Source organism: Panthera uncia, chromosome D4 (genome assembly GCF_023721935.1).
Source record: "Panthera uncia isolate 11264 chromosome D4, Puncia_PCG_1.0, whole genome shotgun sequence".
NCBI classification, from domain to species: domain Eukaryota; kingdom Metazoa; phylum Chordata; class Mammalia; order Carnivora; family Felidae; genus Panthera; species Panthera uncia.
The window spans coordinates 70,970,965-70,990,547 of record NC_064807.1 but is presented as its reverse complement, the minus strand read 5'-3'; the positions used below and the strand labels follow the sequence as shown (position 1 = coordinate 70,990,547).

At 41.0% G+C, this 19,583-nt stretch overlaps 1 protein-coding gene and 1 long non-coding RNA gene across 3 annotated transcripts; one reads left to right on the top strand and one right to left on the bottom strand.

The window, feature by feature from the left end:
- Window positions 1-8,370: 8,370 nt before the first annotated feature.
- LOC125926935 (allergen Fel d 4) lies at window positions 8,371-19,060 on the top strand. 2 transcript variants are annotated; one of them, XM_049636868.1, is made up of 7 exons: window positions 8,371-9,476; window positions 9,829-9,965; window positions 10,693-10,763; window positions 11,475-11,585; window positions 11,913-12,014; window positions 12,224-12,269; window positions 17,911-19,060. In XM_049636868.1, the coding sequence occupies exons 1-6, from the start codon at window positions 9,387-9,389 to the stop codon at window positions 12,259-12,261; spliced, it is 549 nt and encodes a 182-aa protein (XP_049492825.1). In that variant the 5' UTR covers window positions 8,371-9,386; the 3' UTR covers window positions 12,262-12,269; window positions 17,911-19,060. The 2 variants fall into 2 exon arrangements, with proteins under 2 accessions (XP_049492825.1, XP_049492817.1); XM_049636860.1 differs by lacking the exon at window positions 17,911-19,060 and adding an exon at window positions 13,203-13,479.
- LOC125927066 (uncharacterized) lies at window positions 13,265-15,079 on the bottom strand. The gene is made up of 3 exons (XR_007459223.1): window positions 14,861-15,079; window positions 13,913-13,986; window positions 13,265-13,349 (listed from the first exon to the last, which is right to left on the bottom strand). It is a non-coding gene; the product is annotated as an uncharacterized LOC125927066 (long non-coding RNA).
- Window positions 19,061-19,583: the final 523 nt, after the last annotated feature.

Here is a 19,583-nt window from a genome sequence, read left to right as displayed (position 1 = left end):
TCCTTGATTTTGGTTTCTTCCATTCACTGTCCTATAAATCCATTGTTATCACTTTATTTTATTTTATTTTTTTAACTTAAAAAATATTTTAAGGGGCGCCTGGGTGGCACAGTCGGTTAAGCGTCCGACTTCAGCCAGGTCACGATCTCGCAGTCCGTGAGTTCGAGCCCCGCGTCAGGCTCTGGGCTGATGGCTCGGAGCCTGGAGCCTGTTTCCGATTCTGTGTCTCCCTCTCTCTCTGCCCCTCCCCCGTTCATGCTCTGTCTCTCTCTGTCCCAAAAATAAATAAAAAACGTTGAAAAAAAAATTAAAAAAAAAAAAACTGAAAAAAAAATATTTTAAATGTTTATTTAAAAAAATTTTTTTAATGTTTATTCATTTTTGAAAGACAGAGACAGAGCACAAGCAGGGGTGGGGCAGAGAGAGAAGGGGACACAGAATCTGAAGCAGGCTCCAGGCTCTGAGCTGTCAGCACAGAGCCCAACGTGCGGCTCGAACTCACAAACTGGAAGATCATGACCTGAGCTGAAGTCGGATGCTCAACTGACTGAGCCACCCAGGTGCCCCTAAATGTTTATTTATTTTTGAGAGAAAGAGAGAGAAAGCAGGGGAGGGGCAGAGAGAGAGGGGGACAGAGGATCCCAAGTGGGCTCCGCGCTGACAGCAGACAGCCCAACATGGGCTCATACTCACAAACCATGAGATCATGACCTGAGCTGAAGTTGGACACTTAACTGACTGAGCCACCCAGGTGCCCCATTGTATCATTTTACATTCTACCAACAACGTATGGAAATTCTTCTGGTGTGTGTTGTTGTCAGGTGTTTAGTTTTGATTTTGTTCTTGCCATTCTCGTTAGTGTATAGAAATAGGTCATTGTAGTTTTCATTTTAAAATGTAAACAAACAGGGGCGCCTGGGTGGCTCAGTCGGTTGAGCATCCAGCTTTGGCTCAGGTCATGGTCTCACAGTTTGTGAGTTTGAGTCCCGTGTCAGGCTCTGTGCTGACAGCTCAGAGCCTGGAGCCTGTTTTGGATTCTGTGTCTCCCTCTCTCTCTCTTCCTCCCCCGCTCGTGCTCTGTCTCTCTCAAAAATAAATAAACATTACGGGGCGCCTGGGTGGCGCAGTCGGTTAAGCCTCCGACTTCAGCCAGGTCACGATCTCGCGGTCCGTGAGTTCGAGCCCCGCGTCGGGCTCTGGGCCGATGGCTCGGAGCCTGGAGCCTGTTTCCGATTCTGTGTCTCCCTCTCTCTCTGCCCCTCCCCCGTTCATGCTCTGTCTCTCTCTGTCTCAGAAATAAAAAAAATAAAAAAAAAAAAACGTTGAAAAAATAAATAAACATTAAAAAGAATTTTTAAACGTAAACAACAAAAATATCAAAATGTCATTTAGGTTCACTTCCTCCCCGTACGAAAAAGAGTAGTAATATCCTTTTTGGTTGAGGAATTTGGAAATGAGACTTTTATATATTGTTGCTTAATGTATCTATCTGTGCAGGCCTTTTGGATGGGAATTATCTATTAAATAAATCTTCACTTCCTGTCTACTATGCCAGGCACTGTCCTAAGCACTAAGTAAAATGGGGGATAAGACAAAGTCAGTCTTAATGAGAAAAACAGATGATAAAATAAACACAAGATCTTCTATATCGTCGTCACTGCTAAGAAGAAAGTAAATGGTATGCCACAAAGTAAAGATTGGAGGTTGGGAAACCTAGATGGCAGGGTCATAGAAGGCCCTTCAAGAAGATGATATGTAAGCAATTTGGATTCTTAACTAAAAGTAAAATGTGTTTACCTCTTTTTTTTTTTTTTTTAATTTACATCCAAATTAGTTACCATATAGTGCAACAATGATTTCAGGAGTAGATTCCTTAGTGCCCCTTACCCATTTAGCCCATCCCCCCTCCCACAACCCCTCCAGTAACCCCATTTGTTCTCCATATTTATGAGTCTCCTCTGTTTTGTCCCCCTCCCTGTTTTTATATTGTTTTTGTTTCCCTTCCCTTATGTTGATCTGTTTTGTCTCTTAAAGTCCTCACATGAGTGAAGTCATATGATTTTTGTCTTTCTCTAATTTCACTTAGCATAATACCTTCCAGTTCCATCCACATAGTTGCAAATGGCAAGATTTCATTCTTTTTGATTGCCGGAATATGTATGTATACACGCACACACATATATATACGTATATATATACACGTGTGTATGTGTGTGTGTATATATATATATATATATATATAGTAGAATGTATAGTATAGTATACTATAGTATACTACTAGTAGTGTATATTCTACTATACTATATATATATATACACACACACACACACACACACACACACACACACATACATACACACACACCACATTTTCTTTATCCATTCATCCATCGATGGACATTTGGGCTCTTTCCATACTGTGGCTATTGTCGATAGTGCTGCTGTAAACATGGGGGTGCAGGTGTCCCTTCAAAACAGCACACCTGTACCCCTTGGATAAATGCCTAGTAGTGCAATTGCTGGGTTGTAGGGTAGTTCTATTTTTAGTTTTTTGGGGCACTTCCATACTGTTTTCCAGAGTGGATGCACCAGCTTGCATTCCCACCAACAGTGCAAAAGGGTTCCTCTTTCTCTGCATCCTAGCCAACATCTGTTGTTGCCTGAGTTGTTAATGTTAGCCATTCTGACAGGTGTGAGGTGGTATCTCATTGTGGTTTTGATTTGTATTTCCCTGATGATGTGATGTTGAGCATGTTTTCATGTGTCGGTTGGCCATCTGGATGTCTTCGATATGTTTACCTCTTGATCAAGAGATTTCTCCTGTAGAAATCCAGATTACAGAAATATACACACCTATACACATACACACAAGTGTGCAAGGGTTTCACAAGTGTTTCCTCTCTTGTCCCACTGCAGTGCATTCTAGTTCACAGCAGCCAGGGGTCACCTCTGAAAACTCAAATCCCATCATATCACTTCCCTGCTTATAAAACCCTTCAATGACTTGTACTTGAGGTAAAAATCTAAACTCCTCGTCTTATAAAACCCATTCCCTATTTCTAGCTTAATTTTGTTTCATACCCTTTACCCCCTCTCTCTTTAGCATCCAGCCACCCTGGTCTGTTTTTTCTTCTTCACATAAGCTAAGCCTTCGCACTTACTCCTCCCTCTGTCTGAAAGCTGTTGCCTACATACTTCCTGTGTTTGGCACATTCTCAGCCTTCTGGTCTCAGCTCAGGACTTGACTTGAGTCGTCTTCTTGACCACATGGTGGCTGGTGTTCCATCAACTTGGTTAAACCGAGAACCAGATTACTCAGCAATGCTTCCTCTATATAGTTCCGGTTAGAGTTGGCCAAAAGAAGAGCTTGCATGACATTTTGGAAGGCAGAAGTAAAGCAATGACCATTACTCTCTGAAGTTCATTATAGTCAGATGAGGTGGTGGACAGATAGATGCAGACACACCCAGCTTGTACTTGACCTCCCTACCCTTGCTGTACTTCTGCCATTTTTGGCATGGAATAACCTGGGAATTGCTGAAATGTTTTAAAATAAAGTATACTTTTCTTTAAGCAAAACAGGCCTTTGTAGTGCAGCTGTGATCACCCATCCTTTGGGAAAAAACACCAGAGAAACATCAATTGGTTGTTAGATGGTGAAATTTGCCAAGCCCTATAGAGATCATTCAATGCTTCCTAATGGGGGTGCTATTGATATGTTGGATGAAATAGTTCTGTGGGGGACCAGCCTAGGTATGGCAGAAGGGTTAGCATCCCTGGATTCTGGTCACCAAATGTCAGTAGCACTCTCCAGTTACTGTAAAAAACAAAAATGTCACACTCCTCCCCCATTTCCAAAATCTCCCAGGACTAGTGCCCTCCATAGTTATGAACTACTGAATCTTTGCATTTTTATCCCAGGTAAATGGAGGCCAGAGAAGGGAAAGAACTTGCCTAAGTCACAGACAAGACGTATATAAAATAATCAGAGAAGATTTATTGATAACTTGCTACATGGAGCCCAGGCATTCTACTAGAAGCTGGCTGGGGTCGGGAGGGGGAAGAACACAAGAAATACAAAATGTGGTCTCTAGCCTCAGAAGAGAGGAAGAGAGTGCAAAGACTAATTTTTATTAGGAACTTATTGCATTCTAGCACTTTCAAACCTTTTCTGTTATCTTTGCAACAATTCTTTGAGGAAACCAAAGGCTCACAGGGGTTAATTGTAGTCAGAATTTGAACCCAGTTTTTTTATGACTCCAAAGTCACTATTATCTTTTCAATGGAAAGATGGCCTTCTGGGTAACCTGGAGCCATATGTACATAATTACTTGCTGAATTTCAATGGGTGGATCTGGAGGCAACTATCACTGGATTCTTGGTTTGCTTACCTACAGGGAGTCCTCATGCTGTGGTAGAAACTTTAAATTAGAAAAGAAGGTAAAGGCTTATGTTTTCACCCCTGCTCCTACTCTATGTGGGAAGAGAACTCTGGACTTCTTTTGAGAAGACTACTTATTTCTAGATATTAGGATGGTGTGCCAGACATAAAGATGTATTACTCAGATTCTCCTTCCAAGAAAGTGCTCATGGCTGAGCTGTGAGAGTGAGGTTAGCTGATAGCCTCCACTGTTAACTCATTCAGATTTGCCTCAGTTCTTGAGCTAAGGTACTGGTCTTCTTGGGGTGGCCCAGCCAATGACTGAGCACTACTGTGGTACAAGGTCCTATCTGTGTCTGCCTAATGCAGGATGCTTCTAACATGCTTCAGAGCTTCCCACTGGCCTGAGACGTTGTCAGCTCTATGTCATCTTTTCCTAATCCTTCCATAGTCTTGCTGCCTCCTTTTTCCTTTCACAAATGTTATTCCCTAATAAGCCTTTTATACCACTAAATCTGTCTCAGCATCTGCTTTTTGAGGACCCAGCTACCACAGATGGATTGTAGTTAGCTCCAAACAACCTTTCATCAGTGAAGGGAGTGGATATTTTAGAACTGGATTTGAGCTGGTACCGGCAGAATGGGTGCTGGGAACCAAGAAATACTTCTACTCTGGCACATGAATTAAATAAACTTGTGTTTCTTCCTGTTGTTCTTGGCACTGGTAATGTCTTGGTATTATATAACATGGCTTGAATTTTCCCACTGGCTTTCTCAATGAGTGATTTGTTCAATTAGTCAAGAGTGTGACTGAAGACAAGGTCACTAAGTCCATTTCCAGCCAGCCAGTTGGCGTGAGTCAAGTTGCTGGGCTATAAATTGACGGTTATCTATTTATATATGGATTCCATAAGCGCCAGTCATTTGGGGGCTTGTATGCCAATCATTTCTCAACCACCTGGCAGACTGTCCCCCTTCCTTTGGGTCACTTATAAAATGCCCTATATTTGGCATTGAGTGAGGAAGTCTTAATATGGTTAGTGACCAAGTTAACTTAACTTGAAGCCATGAAGGGAAAAGAATAGTTTTTGCTTTTTGGTATGGAAGTATCTCCTAATTCCTTATGAGAAGAACAATACTCCAAATCATCAATCCAACCATTCATCTTTCAAATATTTGTTTACTAAAAAGAGTTGTTACTTGTCCTTCACTTGATCAGGCTCTTGGCAGCTACAACCACAGAACTGTATTTTTGAGGAATCTACACGCAGCTTCTTCAGTAGTAACTACAAAGCAGATGCCTCTGAGGGTCTAAAGCATTACTGTTTCCTGTTCCGTTGGTCCTTCATGTCAGAAACATTAAGCTTTGACCTGTGCAGTGAAGTCATGCGAGTAGGGAGTCTGGGGTCAGACAGTCTTGGATTCAAATATGGGTTCTCCCACAGACTGGCTGTGTGATCTTGGTTGGTTTACTTAACCTCTCTTAAGTCTTAGTTCATACCTCTATAAAACAGGAAACCTATCATATAGAGGTATTATGAGGATTATATGAAAGACTATTTGTAAAGTACTTATCTAGTATGGAGCTCTTTATTTCTGACATTAAAATATTATTTTTACATATCAGGCCCTTGGACAGAGGATACTTGTACTGCTGTATCCTCATTGTAACTATTTGCCTTAGTAAGTGGATTCTGGCACAGTCCAATCCTTGAACTTTTAAAAGTGACTTTGAACAAGGCCTTCTTTCTTTGATTACCAAATTGTTCCCAAGTTTGATGAACTCTAAAAGCTTTAAATATAACAGTTGCTGATGCAACTTGACTGTAATATAGCAGTTTGGATTCAGGTGTCATGTTTAAAATGTGGCTATATGATTGCATATTAGCTCTCTGGTCTTAAGAGGTCGGTAGATATTTGGGGCCTAGGAAGTTCAGCCCTGGAATAACTGGCTACCCTTAACAAGAATGAGGACCATCTCAGCTGATCCCATAGAAGAGAAGGTGCAAAGGTCAGCTCCCCAGGACAGCAGCAGAGGCCATGAGGTACACTTAGTCCATCTGCTGCTGTTGTGCTGACTGAGACCGGCTCATCAGAAGTGCTGTTTGTCTGCTAGCAGAGAGGAAGGAGTCCATTTCCTTGGGGCTCATCGGCTAGCAAACCAAGTCAATTCTCACCCCTTTCTCCACAGAACCTTTACTTCCCAGAGACCCTCTCTACCCCTCTTCACTGGACTGGGAGAGGGCTGAAGTCTTTTAAAGCATGTGTTCCTTAGATGAAGCTTCAGTCATCTGGAGGGAAAAAATTCTGGCTCTGTACCTGAAATTAAGTGATTAGTTTTTAATTGAATCAAATTATGTTTTTTTCTCCTTTTATTCTTCATCTTCATTACTATTGGCTTCTCTGTTTTTATATATGTGTGTGTGCATATATATACATTTTATACACACGTGTGTGTGTATGTGTATTTTTTTTTTTTTGCCAGTATTTTCTCCCAGTCTGTGGCTTGTCTTTCGTCTTCATTACAGTAGGCTTCTGTTTTTATATGTGTGTGTGTGTGTGTGTGTGTGTGTGTGTGTGTGTGTGTAAATATATATATGCATATATATTTGCCAGTATTTTCTCCCGGTCTGTGGCTTGTCTTTCATTCCTTTTAAAGAATGACTTTTAAAGAACAGAACTATTTGATTTTGATGATATCCAATTTATGACTCATGCTTTTGGTATTGTATCTAGGATATCTTTGCCTAATGTAGGGTCACAGAGGTTTTCTTCTCTGTTTTTGAAAAGTTTTGTAGGGGCACCTGGGTGGCTCAGTTGGTTAAGTGTCCGACCTTGGCTCAGGTCACCATGTACGGTTTGTGGGTTCAAGCCCCACGTCGGGCTCTGCACTGACAGCTCAGAGCCTGGAGCCTGCTTCAGATTCTGTCTCTCTCTCTCTGCCCCTCCCCTGCTTGTGCTCTCACAAATAGACATTAAAAAAAGTTTTGTAGCTTTAGATTTTTCAATTTGTGTCTATGATCCATTTTGAGTTAATTTTTGTATACAACATAAGGATTGAACTCCATCTCACTGCATGGACAGCCAGGTGTTCCAGCATCATTTGAGAATATATCCTTTGTCAGAAATCAGTCATTCATTAATACAACACTGTCTTTATTATGATAGCTTTATTTTAAAAATCTTGAAATAGAACAATATTTATCTGCCAACTGTTCATCAATTTCAAATTTATTTTAGCTATTCTAGACCCTTTGCATTTTCAAATAAATTTTAAAATATATTTGCCAATTTCTAGCAAAAAATGACTACAGGGATATTGATTTTTGGTTAATCAAATGGAGGGAATAAAGTACACAGACTTTGCCACCAATTGAAGGTCAGTTCTCCCATCTCAAGGGATAGAAAACCCATAACCAGCCCATAATGGCTAAAATTATATAGACTTCAAAATACCAGTGCCTGGATATCAGTTGAACATAAATTAGGAATGGCCACACAGGAGCTGGCAAGACTTTTTAAAGCGAGCCACAGATTGAATGCCACAACCCCTAGGTTCACTGCCCTCTACCCAGCTCCTTCTTTGATACCAACCTCTTTCCGTTATACCAACCTCTTTCTGTTTGGGGGAAGTGAAAAAGGGGACAAGGCACAAGGCAGAAATGAACCATAACTTTAACAAGCCCCTTTCTAACGTTCAAGACCTATGCTAAGTCCCACCTTCTCCAGAAATAATTCTCTGACCCTACCAGCCCAATATGTGCTAAACCTGATGAGGGTTCTATACACATCATCTCATCGAATCCCTAATCTATGAGGCATGTATAAGGAAACTAAGAATCAGAGGAAGTTAAATCTGTCCTCATGGCTTCAAAATGACAGAAATAGGAAGGAAGTCCAGATCTACATAACTCCAAAGTCATGCTCCCTCTTTTTTTAAATGTTCACTTATGTATTTGGGGGGTGGGGAGGGGGAGAGAGAGAGAATGAATGAATCCTAACCAGGCTCCATGATGTCAGTGCAGAGCCAGAACTCATGAACTGTGAGATCATGACCTGAGTTGAAATCAAGAGTCAGATGCTTAACCAACTGAGCCACTCAGGCACCCCCAAAGCCGTGCTCTTAAGCCCTTTCTATGTGATACCACCTCTCTAGTGTCACTCCTTTTCTGACCTACAATGGTATGGACTTAATCCCACTCAGTTGGGTTATTTCATATGCTTGTAGTGTCAGGTTTTTATTGATTATATGAAGTATTTCCCCAACTCCATTGATAGTTACTTGAAGCAAGGGATGATATCTTGTACTTCTCCATTTCTCTTATGGGGCATATGGTATAGTGAGGTATACTCGGTGATTAAACACTTGTCCATTCATTGTGGGGAAAGAAAAAAACGTGATTGAGTTCAGAGAATAAGGAAAAGAAATTAAAATATACTGAATAGAAGCCATATTTCATTATTATATTCAAACCTGTTTTGATCAACTCTGTTTTACTGCTTTGTGGAAGGTACTGTCATCTTTGGTAGAGGCAGTGTCTTTGCTTCTGAAATTAGTAAAATTGAAGTGATGCACCCAATTCTGCACACCATGTGAACAATGGAACATAGATTCCCTACACGTTCCCTTGCCAAGTTTTATTCCATTCCTGCCTCACATAATTGGCTCTCTGATTCCAAGCCAGATCCACAGTTAAATCTGGTTCCAAAAGGCAGGGTTTTTTCCACTATTTTTCTTGAGTGTGTGTTTTGAGAAATTTAAGGTCATTAAGTAGATCTAAAAGAGAGGAGATTGCCAAGTTTCAAAAGGGCAAGAACAGTCTTTGGCCTCACACCAGTGAATGATATACCATTTCGTGGAGTGGGAGGAGGGAAGGTGGTGTCCAATGGACAAAAAAACTGGACCCAGAGCAGATATAAAAACAGAGGAGCCGGGGAGTGGAGCCACCATCAGGGAGAGACTCGCTCCCAGTGACTGTAGGGAAGACCGTGCTATTTCCTGCCAAGATGAAGCTGCTGTTGCTGTGTCTAGGGCTGATTCTAGTCTGTGCCCATGAGGAAGAAAACGTTGTGAGGAGCAACATCGATATTTCAAAGGTAGAGTCTGCAGAGTATAGTAGCTTCTGCCCTTGTGGGGTAGCGTGGAGGATTCTGAAGTAACGTGGCCCTACCAGAGGACAGGAGTTCTTTGATGTATTAGACCAAAGGGGTGGTTTCAGACTTTTGACTAAGAGCAATTGTACCATATTAAAAGAGAACACTTGGGGACCTCTGTTCTCGCTTTAGGGATGGTGGAAAGAGCCCTAGATGTAGTACCAATTGACCTGAGTTCTAATTCCATCTTCACATCATTATGAGTCTGGCGCAAAGGCCAGGTTCAATGAGACAAGGATTCCTATGGAGTTCCCCTCCCCTTTTCTTACCCAATCATTTTACTGATTTATTGCAGCTTTCAGGAGAGTGGTATTCCATTCTCTTGGCCACAGATGTTAAGGAAAAGATAGAAGAAAATGGTAGCATGAGGGTTTTTGTCAAACACATCAAAGCCCTGGACAACTCTTCTCTGTCCTTTGTATTTCATACAAAGTAAGTGTGGTCTTTGTCACTTGGGAGAGGAAACACGGGAGTCTGAATATGGTGTTGGAACTCTGTGTGTGTGAGGGTACACATACCTTCTGGGTTTGTATTGAGAATAAGAGTCCATTATCTGACACTGATCCAGGACCTGAAGAACCTGGGCCTTTTCTAGATTCAAAGATAAGAATTTTGACAGAAACAAATTCAAATAGGAGTGGAGGAAGTACGGACGGGGTAGAGGGTATCAGAATCATAAGTAATGTGACAGTACAGCATAAGTTTGGAGCACAGGACTTGGAATTGACAGCCTGTCTCTCTCTTGAATCTCTTATGTATGACCAAGAAACTTCATCTGTTTCCACCCCAATTTTCCCTTGGGTAAAGAGGATGATGATTCTCTTTAATGGTTTATTTATTTTTTTTTGCAAGGACCATGTGAGGTAATGTTTGGAGAGCACTTCTGTGAGAGGCTGGCACATGGTGAACACTAAGCTAATTATCTAGACAGGTAGTTGTAGTGATAATAGTGGGAAGTAGTGGCAGAGTGACAGTAATGGAAGTAGTTGACTCATTCTTAAAGTATCACAAAGTAAAATAATGTAAATAAAAGCTCTTTGGAAACTGTGCTCCAAAAATGTTCAACAGTGAAGTGGAATCAGAAACCCAAATTATAGGTAGAGTGTGAGGGAGCTGGGGCATCAATATCTCTTGGACATCAGCTTATTCTGTTTTACAGAGAGAACGGAAAGTGTACTGAAATATTTCTGGTTGCTGACAAAACAGAGGATGGTGTATATAGTGTTGTGTGTAAGTATATTAAAAAGTCTTTCTAAATTCTACTTCCACTCCAAGAATTTAATAAACGCCAATATCTTCAAGATCTTGACCAATTCCTGATCAATAGCTTATGTACATTATATAATGAGGGGCCATCTAATAGCCAAATCCTGAATCTGGAAGAACCTTGGGTAAAAAAAGTCAGTGCCTGGCACATAATACCATCAGATAAAGATGTACCTCCAGCAAGAAAATTGACAAAAAAATAAGTGGTGGGACAGCTTCTCATTCCCTGCCTACTTTGTGATGATGTCTGCTGGTCATTGCTATAGCACATCATCGCTCAGGATATAGAGCACTGGGTATGTAATGCCAGCGGGCCTATAGAGAGGATAGAGACACACAGTTGGCAGAAATGGTCAAGGGAGGTGGGTGAGTCTCAGGGAGGATGATAGAGCATAAGTTGCTGCTATGGCTGAATTTTTCTACTACTAGTAGTCAAATACCAGTATCCCTTGGATGTCGCCTCATGAAGCCCAGGGAGATGTAATTGAAGACATTAAATATTACTCTATTACTCTCTATATCTTCCAGGATATGCACTTGAATTTGTTTCGTGGTTGAAAATAGGTAAAGGGGTTTCCTTACTTCCCGTGGGTCTAACAAGCTCTGACCTATCAAGCTCTGAGAGGCTGGCACACGGTGGCACAAGTTCTGAGCTGTGTTCTGTTTCCTCCACAGATGATGGATACAATGTATTTAGCATAGTTGAAACAGTCTATGATGAGTATATCCTGTTACATCTTGTGAATTTCGACAAGAAGAAACCATTCCAACTGGTAGAGTTCTATGGTACGGTATTTTCATGCTGACACTCATCTTGGGGTGGGGAAGGGGGGGGGGAAGGAAGGTAAACCTAGAGACAAAGTGGTCCTCCCAATTTTTATCCTGGAATGTCTCTCCTCCTCTGAAGACAGATGCTCATCTTTGGTAATCTGTCTTCCTGCCAGAACCATATCCTAAAGATGTCAAATTCAAGACAGGTTATAACCCATCCCCAAGACTTCCGCCTAAGCACCCAATCAGTGCTGTCCATTTTCCATCCATCTGGAGCCACCCCCTTATGAGCCTCAGTGACAAATACATAAGACACAGCAGTTACTGTCACTCTCCCCACAGCCCGAGAACCAGATGTGAGTCAAAAACTCAAGGAAAAGTTTGTGAAATATTGCCAAGAACATGGGATTGTTAAGGAAAACATACTTGACCTGACTGAAGTTGGTAAGTATTGTTATTTTCTAGTTTTCTCTTCTTAAATTCCCATGTTACTGAAGGGGGAAAAAAAACAATAACAAAAAAAAAACAAAAACAAAAAAACAAGAGAAGGCAGTACCCCCAATCAGTCCCCTTTGCCTTAACCTAGAGAATCATTTGGTTTCTCTCTGGCAAATAAACTGGGTTCGGTGTTTGTATGTGTTCTGTCTCTACAGATCGCTGTTTACAGGCCCGAGGAAGTGAAGTGGCCTAGGACTCCAGGTTGGTGATCTCTGATGGAAAGGGGGTGGCCCTGGGATCAGTGCCTTCCAAAAGCATTAGGAGTTTGTGTTCAAAGATGACAATAAAAATAATTTGGTAAGGAAGCTTGTGAGGAGAGCTTGAGATGTGGAATTGGAGGAGCTGGGTTCAGGACTCATTCCTACCATGAACTTTTGAACAAATGACCTAAGCATTTACCAAGGGAATAATGATGTCTACCCTGCAGAGTTACCATGTGGACATAATGCTGGCAAAAGACATCAGTAATTGATGACATGCTAAAAATCATTAAGACTTAAAATTTGAAATGGAGAAAGAGTAATAGGACATGAGTATGAAACTCACATCCATTTCTGTGTTTATGGTTGGTCTTCCAAGCCCAGAAGGCATTTCACCCTCCCAATTTACAACAAACATTTCTTCCTTTGATCTTTGTACATCCTTAACTTTTCACCTGGGAATAGAGCTGTCTGAACTTCCCGTTGTCTTTTAAGCTGGAAAACAGACACTGAATCTTCTCATCAGTTTCCTACCTTAGATTTATTGTGGAGCTTCATTCAGATAATGTAGCTTGCATAAAGCAAACATTTAATAAAAGGTAGCTATGGCTTTGCCATTATCTCTCAATTTATCTAAAACTCTTCAAAACTTCTAGTGCTGAAGGTGGCAGAACAAGCCTAGGATCCTTCATTGCTTTCTTTCTTTTTTTCATAGATTCAGTTTGGGGACAATAAATAGGAGATCAGCAGTAGAAAAAAGGGGGGGCATTTATTCATTGCCCTCCCTCCCCTATTCTGGCAAATAACATGTTACAGTACAGCTTGACATCTACTAGTCACCATTTGTCTCTATAACAGAAGTTCTTTTTGCCTCAGTTCAATCCAAGAAATGCTTAATAAGTTTCTGTGTTCTCTTTTTCATTTGCTTATTTAGTGTTGAGTGAATGCTTCCTTACCTGGGCTCCAGGATCTTCCCTTCTGTGGTCCCCACACCATCTAGTGACAAGTGCTGTGACCTGATTTCCATCATAATCACATAGGAAAGCATTATCTCTGCATCTTCAGAATCTTCCTTAATTGTCTAGGAAAACATCAACCAACCAAGATTTCAAGATGTTCTCCAAATTTTCCAGCTGTCTTTCCCATACCCAGGAGAACTCTATCATGAATAAGAACTTCCTATACCTGGTCAATAAATGATTAGGCTTGCAGTCCTGTGGTTTGTCTTTGTGTATATGGGAGTGTGGGACCGACAAAAAGCAAATGGGGGGACCTCCTTGGCTCTGCACCCATAATCCTTCTCTAGCTTCTCAGAATCTTTCCTGAGTTTCTCCCTCTGCAGTAATTCTCTGTCCCCATGAGTGCTGGTTGCCCTTTGATTTGCCTGTTTCTTGGTGATCTGATAAGATAAACTTTCCCATAATTTGCCCCGTCTTAGAATTCTCTTTCTCCATGGAGTGTTGCTGAGGCTGGTACCAGCTCAACATGTTTCAGGACATGTCCCCATATTTTAGCTTCTCTGTGTCATCCGTCCTATTAGATGGTTAGTGTCCTTCCATACTCTTGGAAAAGTTCCTTTAATCACCACTGTTATCTGTTGTGAACATATTAAGTGAGATTCCATTAAGTGTGAGCAATACCTACCTTCAATAATCTGGGCTTGGTACAGTCAGGAGGCATCAAGGAGGCAAAATGCTATCAGCCTCTTCTTTTGGGAGCTTACAGGGAAAGGGAAAAGGAAATTAATGATCTTCCACTTACAATCCTTTTGCAACAGTGTAAAACTTACACATGGGTGTTGGGGCAGAGCAAGACCTGGGTGGGAGTTGTCATACAAAAAGAATGACTCAGTCATTATGAACGTACGGTTAATTAGGGAGAGCTTTATAGGCATGTGACCCTCCCCACGTCTTACTCTGCCTCCAGGTCAGAAGAATAAGTTAGGTTCAGATTTAATTGCTCCAGACTTAAGCATTTGGTCTTACTGGCTGAAATATGTCAACAGGCTTTGTAGAAAGTCAACCCGTCATGCATGCGAAGATCCTTTTTTTAATTGAAGTGTGGTTGACAGACAATGCTGTTATTAGTATCAGGTATACAACACAGTGATTAAACAAGTCTACCAAAATGATGTAGCCATCTCCCTGATGCCAGAACTCAAGAAAATCTAGGACCCCTCATTTTTAAATGTTAGCACTTAAGGGATAGAAGAGCTGTTACCCAGAGGGGCATGGCCCAACATAACCGTGAGAGTGCTTAAGACATTACCAGCAATAACAATCAGTGCAAGGAGGGCCACAATGATGATTGATGAGGGAAGATGGCTGGGTGTGCCACATGTCAGCCAAGAGGGAAGCGCAAAAAGACCCTCTGTTGTTCCTAGGTCAAGATGGCAGCTGGAGCTCACACTGAAACTCTTACCTGTACTTCCCAACTCCCACAAAGTTATTTTCATCCATGAGTGGTTGCTAAAATAGGTGTTTCTGTTGGGGTATGCGATGAGGGGTCACACCGCCTATTCCACCATCTTGCTGATGTCAACCCAGATTAGCTCACCAAAAAGACAGAGAAAAGGACATTGAGTTTTCAAACCTGTTTTCTAGAGTATCAAATGAATCAGGCATCAGATGAAAGTTATGGTGGAAGCAGCCATCGCGGGGAGCTATGCTATTGTTTCTTCGTACACTGTTCAGGAACTGGAGAGCCAATCCCCTTGGGAATTTTCCACCATCATATTTAAATTCTTAGTTGTTTTTTAATAGTTTCTTATCACCTCATTGCCCATCAGCACATTCTTGGGTCTGAAAACAAATTGAGCTGATTAAAGGAAGGGAAATAAATCTGCAATGAGCACCACAGAATAATACTCCAAATGCAGGCAAGTGTGAATTAAGATTACTCTGTAGATCATATGTACTACGTTTCCTTCCAAGAGTTAAAAGTATATGCGAGGAAACTCTGCTTGTACATCAAATGCAGTGAGGACTCTTCTTTGGCATTCAGCTGGACAGGAGAAATGGGTCCCGGATCGATTTTCTGTTCACTGTAACAAATCACTACAAATTTAGTGGCTTCAAAACAGCACAAGTTTTGGAGGTCAGAAGACTGACTGACACAGGGCTCACTGGGCCAAAACCAAGTGAACCCCAAGTCTGTCAATTTATTCAGATAATCTTCTATGTCCTTTCTTAGAGCTTTTAAGTTTTCTCTTTAGTAATGTTTTTTATTTATTTTTGAGAAAGAGTGAGTGAGCAGGGGAGGAACAGAGGGAGACAGAGGATCCCAAGCAAGCTCTGTGCTGACAACAGAGAGCCTGATGTGGGGCTCGAACTCACGAATTGTGTGATCATGCCGTGAGCCAAAGTCAGAGGCTTAACCGACTGAGCCACCCAGGCGCCCTTCTCCTTAGTAATTTTCTAATTTTCTTGTGTGTTCTTGGTTGTCGGTTCCCATATACTTTCACTGTTTGTTTTGTTTTCTGGGTTTTTTAACCATTAGTTATTATCATGAGTTTTTGCTGGTATAGAGAAATGTTATTGATTTTTGTAAGTTGATCTCTTTAGCAACCTTGATGGCATTTTTTTATTACGATAAAATCAATCTAATACTTTATGGATTCTGTTGGTTTTATAGATATGGTCATATTATCTGCAAATACATGTTAATGTAGGTCTTCCAATCCTTACATGTCTCTTTCTCTTTTTTCTCTTTTCTCCCTGTAACATTAGCCAGAACCTCAGGAATACTTTAAACATTGAAACCATACTTTCTTTACTAGGGGTTGGCAAACTGTAGCCCACAGGCCAATCCTTCCCTCTGCCTATTTTTGGATAGCCCGTGAGCCAAGAACATTTGCAATCCATGTGATATTAGAAATACTAATTTTCAACCCCAATTAAGCAAAGTGTTATTCCCTCCTCCAATTCCATTCTTCTAATAGACCTATATTAAAATAAATTATACTCAATATATTTTAAATTTCATCAGAAATATGAAAATATGTTTTCTGTGTTATTATATTGGTACCTACATAATATTTTTGATTTTCACCTCTTGGCCTGCAAAGCCTAAAATATTTATTATGTGGTCTTTTAGAGAAAGAAGTTTGCCGGTCCTCTTTTCTATACATGGCCTCTCCCTTGACTGTTATTTACTATTGTTATTTGTGCTACATTTCCCCCTCAAATAAACAGGTTTGCCAAACTGAACCCCTCAGAGTGCTTTCAGTAAGATAGGCATCCGATTATACATGATTGTGGGATGAAAGAGACATTTATAAGCTGTCCCATTTACTGCTCTTCTTCAAATATCATGACTTACTTAAACCTGAATGGAGGAAATTTAGATAAATGTCAAATAAACTCCCAGAGTAAATATCAAACTAGGACACCCTGAGGTTATTTGGAGATTTCAAGGACAAGGATAAAGATTCCAAATCTCTATTCTTGGCTTAGAGGACTTTGTCATTTGATTTCTCCTGTCCTAGAACTTTAGTTGAAACTGTCTGCTCCTGGAAGCAAGCCCATCAAGATACTAGCTGTTGTTGTTAAAAATTAGCATTTCAGAAACACTGTTCTGTTGGTTTCAAGAAATTTATGATGGATATGTTTTGGTTATTAGAATAATAGACAATTTTGGTAAAGAAAGAGGGCTGGAGTGCCAGATTGTTCAGGAGAGCCTGGCCAGGAAATAAGACCTGGTCAACAGCACAGACAACGATTATCCAGCTGCCAGGTTTCCCACAACCTAACATAGCTACCTTCATTCTCTGTGTTTCTGTCAAGGCTGAATTAGTTATGCACATAATTTTTTGCATTTTCTAGAGATTTATGTCAATGCTGTCACCAGTATGTATGCTTCTTTTGTTGTTCTGGCTAATTTCAGCTGGCGTAATTATATTGAGGCTCATTCATTTTGTGCTTGTCAGTAGTCTGTTCCTTTTTATTGCTGAATAGTGTCCTGTTTTACAATGTACTAAAATGTTTAATCTATTCATCTGTTAGTGGACACTTGGCTTTAATAACTAAAGCACAATGAACATTCACGTATAAGTCTATCTATGGACATGCTTCTTTTGGGTCATACCTAGAAGCGGAATAGCTGGGCCATTTACTAGGTGTGTGTTTAAGTTTTTAAAGAAATTGACAGACTCTAGAGTGGCTGTATCATTTTACGTTTCCATCAGCAGTGTATGAGATTTCCAGTTCTTCCATATCCTCACCAACACCTGGTATTTTAATGTTTATTTTTGAGAGAGACAGACAGAACGCTAGTGGGGAAGGGGCAGAGAGAGAGGGAGACACAGAATCCAAAGCAGGCTTCAGGCTCTGAGCTGTCAGCATAGAGCCTGACACAGGGCTAGATCTCACGAACTGTGTGACACTGACCTGAAGTCAGAAATTTAACCAACTGGGCCACCCAGGCGCCCCCACTTGGTATTTTAGGTAGGAAAAATTAATAATGTGTTACACAGAACCCCAAACTTCCCAACGTTCCCTAAAATCCAAGGAAAACACATTAAGTGCCTATATGGAAATGAAACTGGTAACCAAAGGGTTAACAGATGTACTAAGTACCTTTGCAACTTATTACCCAGACCTTTTTTTTTTTCCTCCTTTGCCTTTAAATATCCCTGACTACAGGAAAGAATATCCAATGGAAAGAAGATGGTCTCTTTAGCAAGTGGTGCTGGGAGAACTGGATAGCAACATGAAGGGGAATGAAACTGGACCACTCTCTTACACCATACACAAAAATAAACTCAAAATGGATGAAAGACCTAAATGTGAGACAGGAAACCATCAAAACCCTAGAGGACAAAACAGGCAACAATCTCTTTGACCTCAGCTGCAGCAATTTCTTACTCCACATGTCTCCCAAGGCAAGGAATATAAAAGCAAAAATGAACTATTGGGACCTCATCAAGATAAAAAGCTTCTGCACAGCAAAGGAAACAATCAGCAAAACTAAAAGGCAACCAACAGAATGAGATGATATTTGCAAATGACATATCGGATAAAGGGTTAGTATTCAAAATCTATAAAGAACTTACCAAACTCAACACCCAAAAAAAATAATCCAGTGAAAAAATGGGTAAAAGACATGAATAGACACTTTTCCAAAGAAGACATCCAGATGGCCAACAGACACATGAAAAGATGCTCAACAGCACTCACCATCAGAAATACAAATCAAAACCACAATGAGATACCACCTCACACTGGTCAGAATGGCTAAAATGAACAACCCAGGCAACAACAGATGGTGGTGAGGATGTGGAGAAATGAGAACCCTCTTGCACTGTTGGTGGGAATGCAAACTGGTACATCCGCTCTGGAAAACAGCGTGGAGTTTCCTCAAAAAATTAAGAATAGAATTACCCTACGACCCAGCAATAGCACTACTAGGAATTTATCTAAAGGATACAGGAGTGCTGATTCATAGGGGCCCATGTACCCCAATGTTTATAGCAGCACTTTCAACAATAGTCAAATTATGGAAAGAGCCCAAATGTCCATCAACTGATGAACGGATAAAGAAGATGTGGTTTATAGACACAATGGAATATCACTTGTCAACGAGAAAGAATGAAATCTTGCCATTTGCAACAGTGTGGATGGAACTGGAGGGTATTATGCTAAGTGAAATAAACCAGTCAGAGAAAGACATGTTTTCACTCCTATGTGGAATTTGAGAAACTTAACAGAAGACCATGGGAGAAGGGAAGGGAAAAAATAGTCTCAAAGAAAGAGGGAGGCAAACCATAAGAGACTCTTAAATGCAGAGAACAAACTGAGGGTTGATGGGGCCGGGGGAGAGCGGTGCGGGGAGGGGATAGAGAGGAAAATGGATGATGGGCATTGAGGAGGGCATTTGTTGGGATGAGCACTGGGTGTTGTGAGTGATGAATCATGGGAATCTACTCTCGAAGCCAAGAGTATGCTGTATATACTGTGTGTTTGCTAGCTTGACAATAAATTATACTTAAAAATAAAAAAAATATTAACTAGCTAGCTATCCCTGACTGTCCTGCTTCTGGGAGACAGATTTGAGGCTTGTTCTCCCATCTCCTCATTTGACTGCCTTGGTATCCCACAGTCTGGCTTTGCTGTGTGTCAGACTCACAAAGCCAGGGTCAGTTACAAATTAGGCAAGCCAGCCACACTCTCTTTGCCTGTGGTTCATGGGTCCCCAGCTGTAACACAAGTCCCATGAGGAAGCAAGCAGCTGCCTAGGCTCTTTGTCCTAGGGACTGTCCCCAGGACTCCACCCTGACAGAGGGCCACCAACCTTCTTTGATGCTTAATTTAATTCT

Coding starts and splice junctions, on each gene's coding strand:
- LOC125926935 (XM_049636868.1), top strand. CDS start 9,387: ATGAAGCTGCTGTTGCTGTGTCTAGGGCTGATTCTAGTCTGTGCCCAT. Junction 9,966..10,692: donor TCCTTTGTATTTCATACAAA/GTAAGTGTGGTC, acceptor TCTGTTTTACAG/AGAGAACGGAAAGTGTACTG. Junction 12,015..12,223: donor ACTTGACCTGACTGAAGTTG/GTAAGTATTGTT, acceptor CTGTCTCTACAG/ATCGCTGTTTACAGGCCCGA.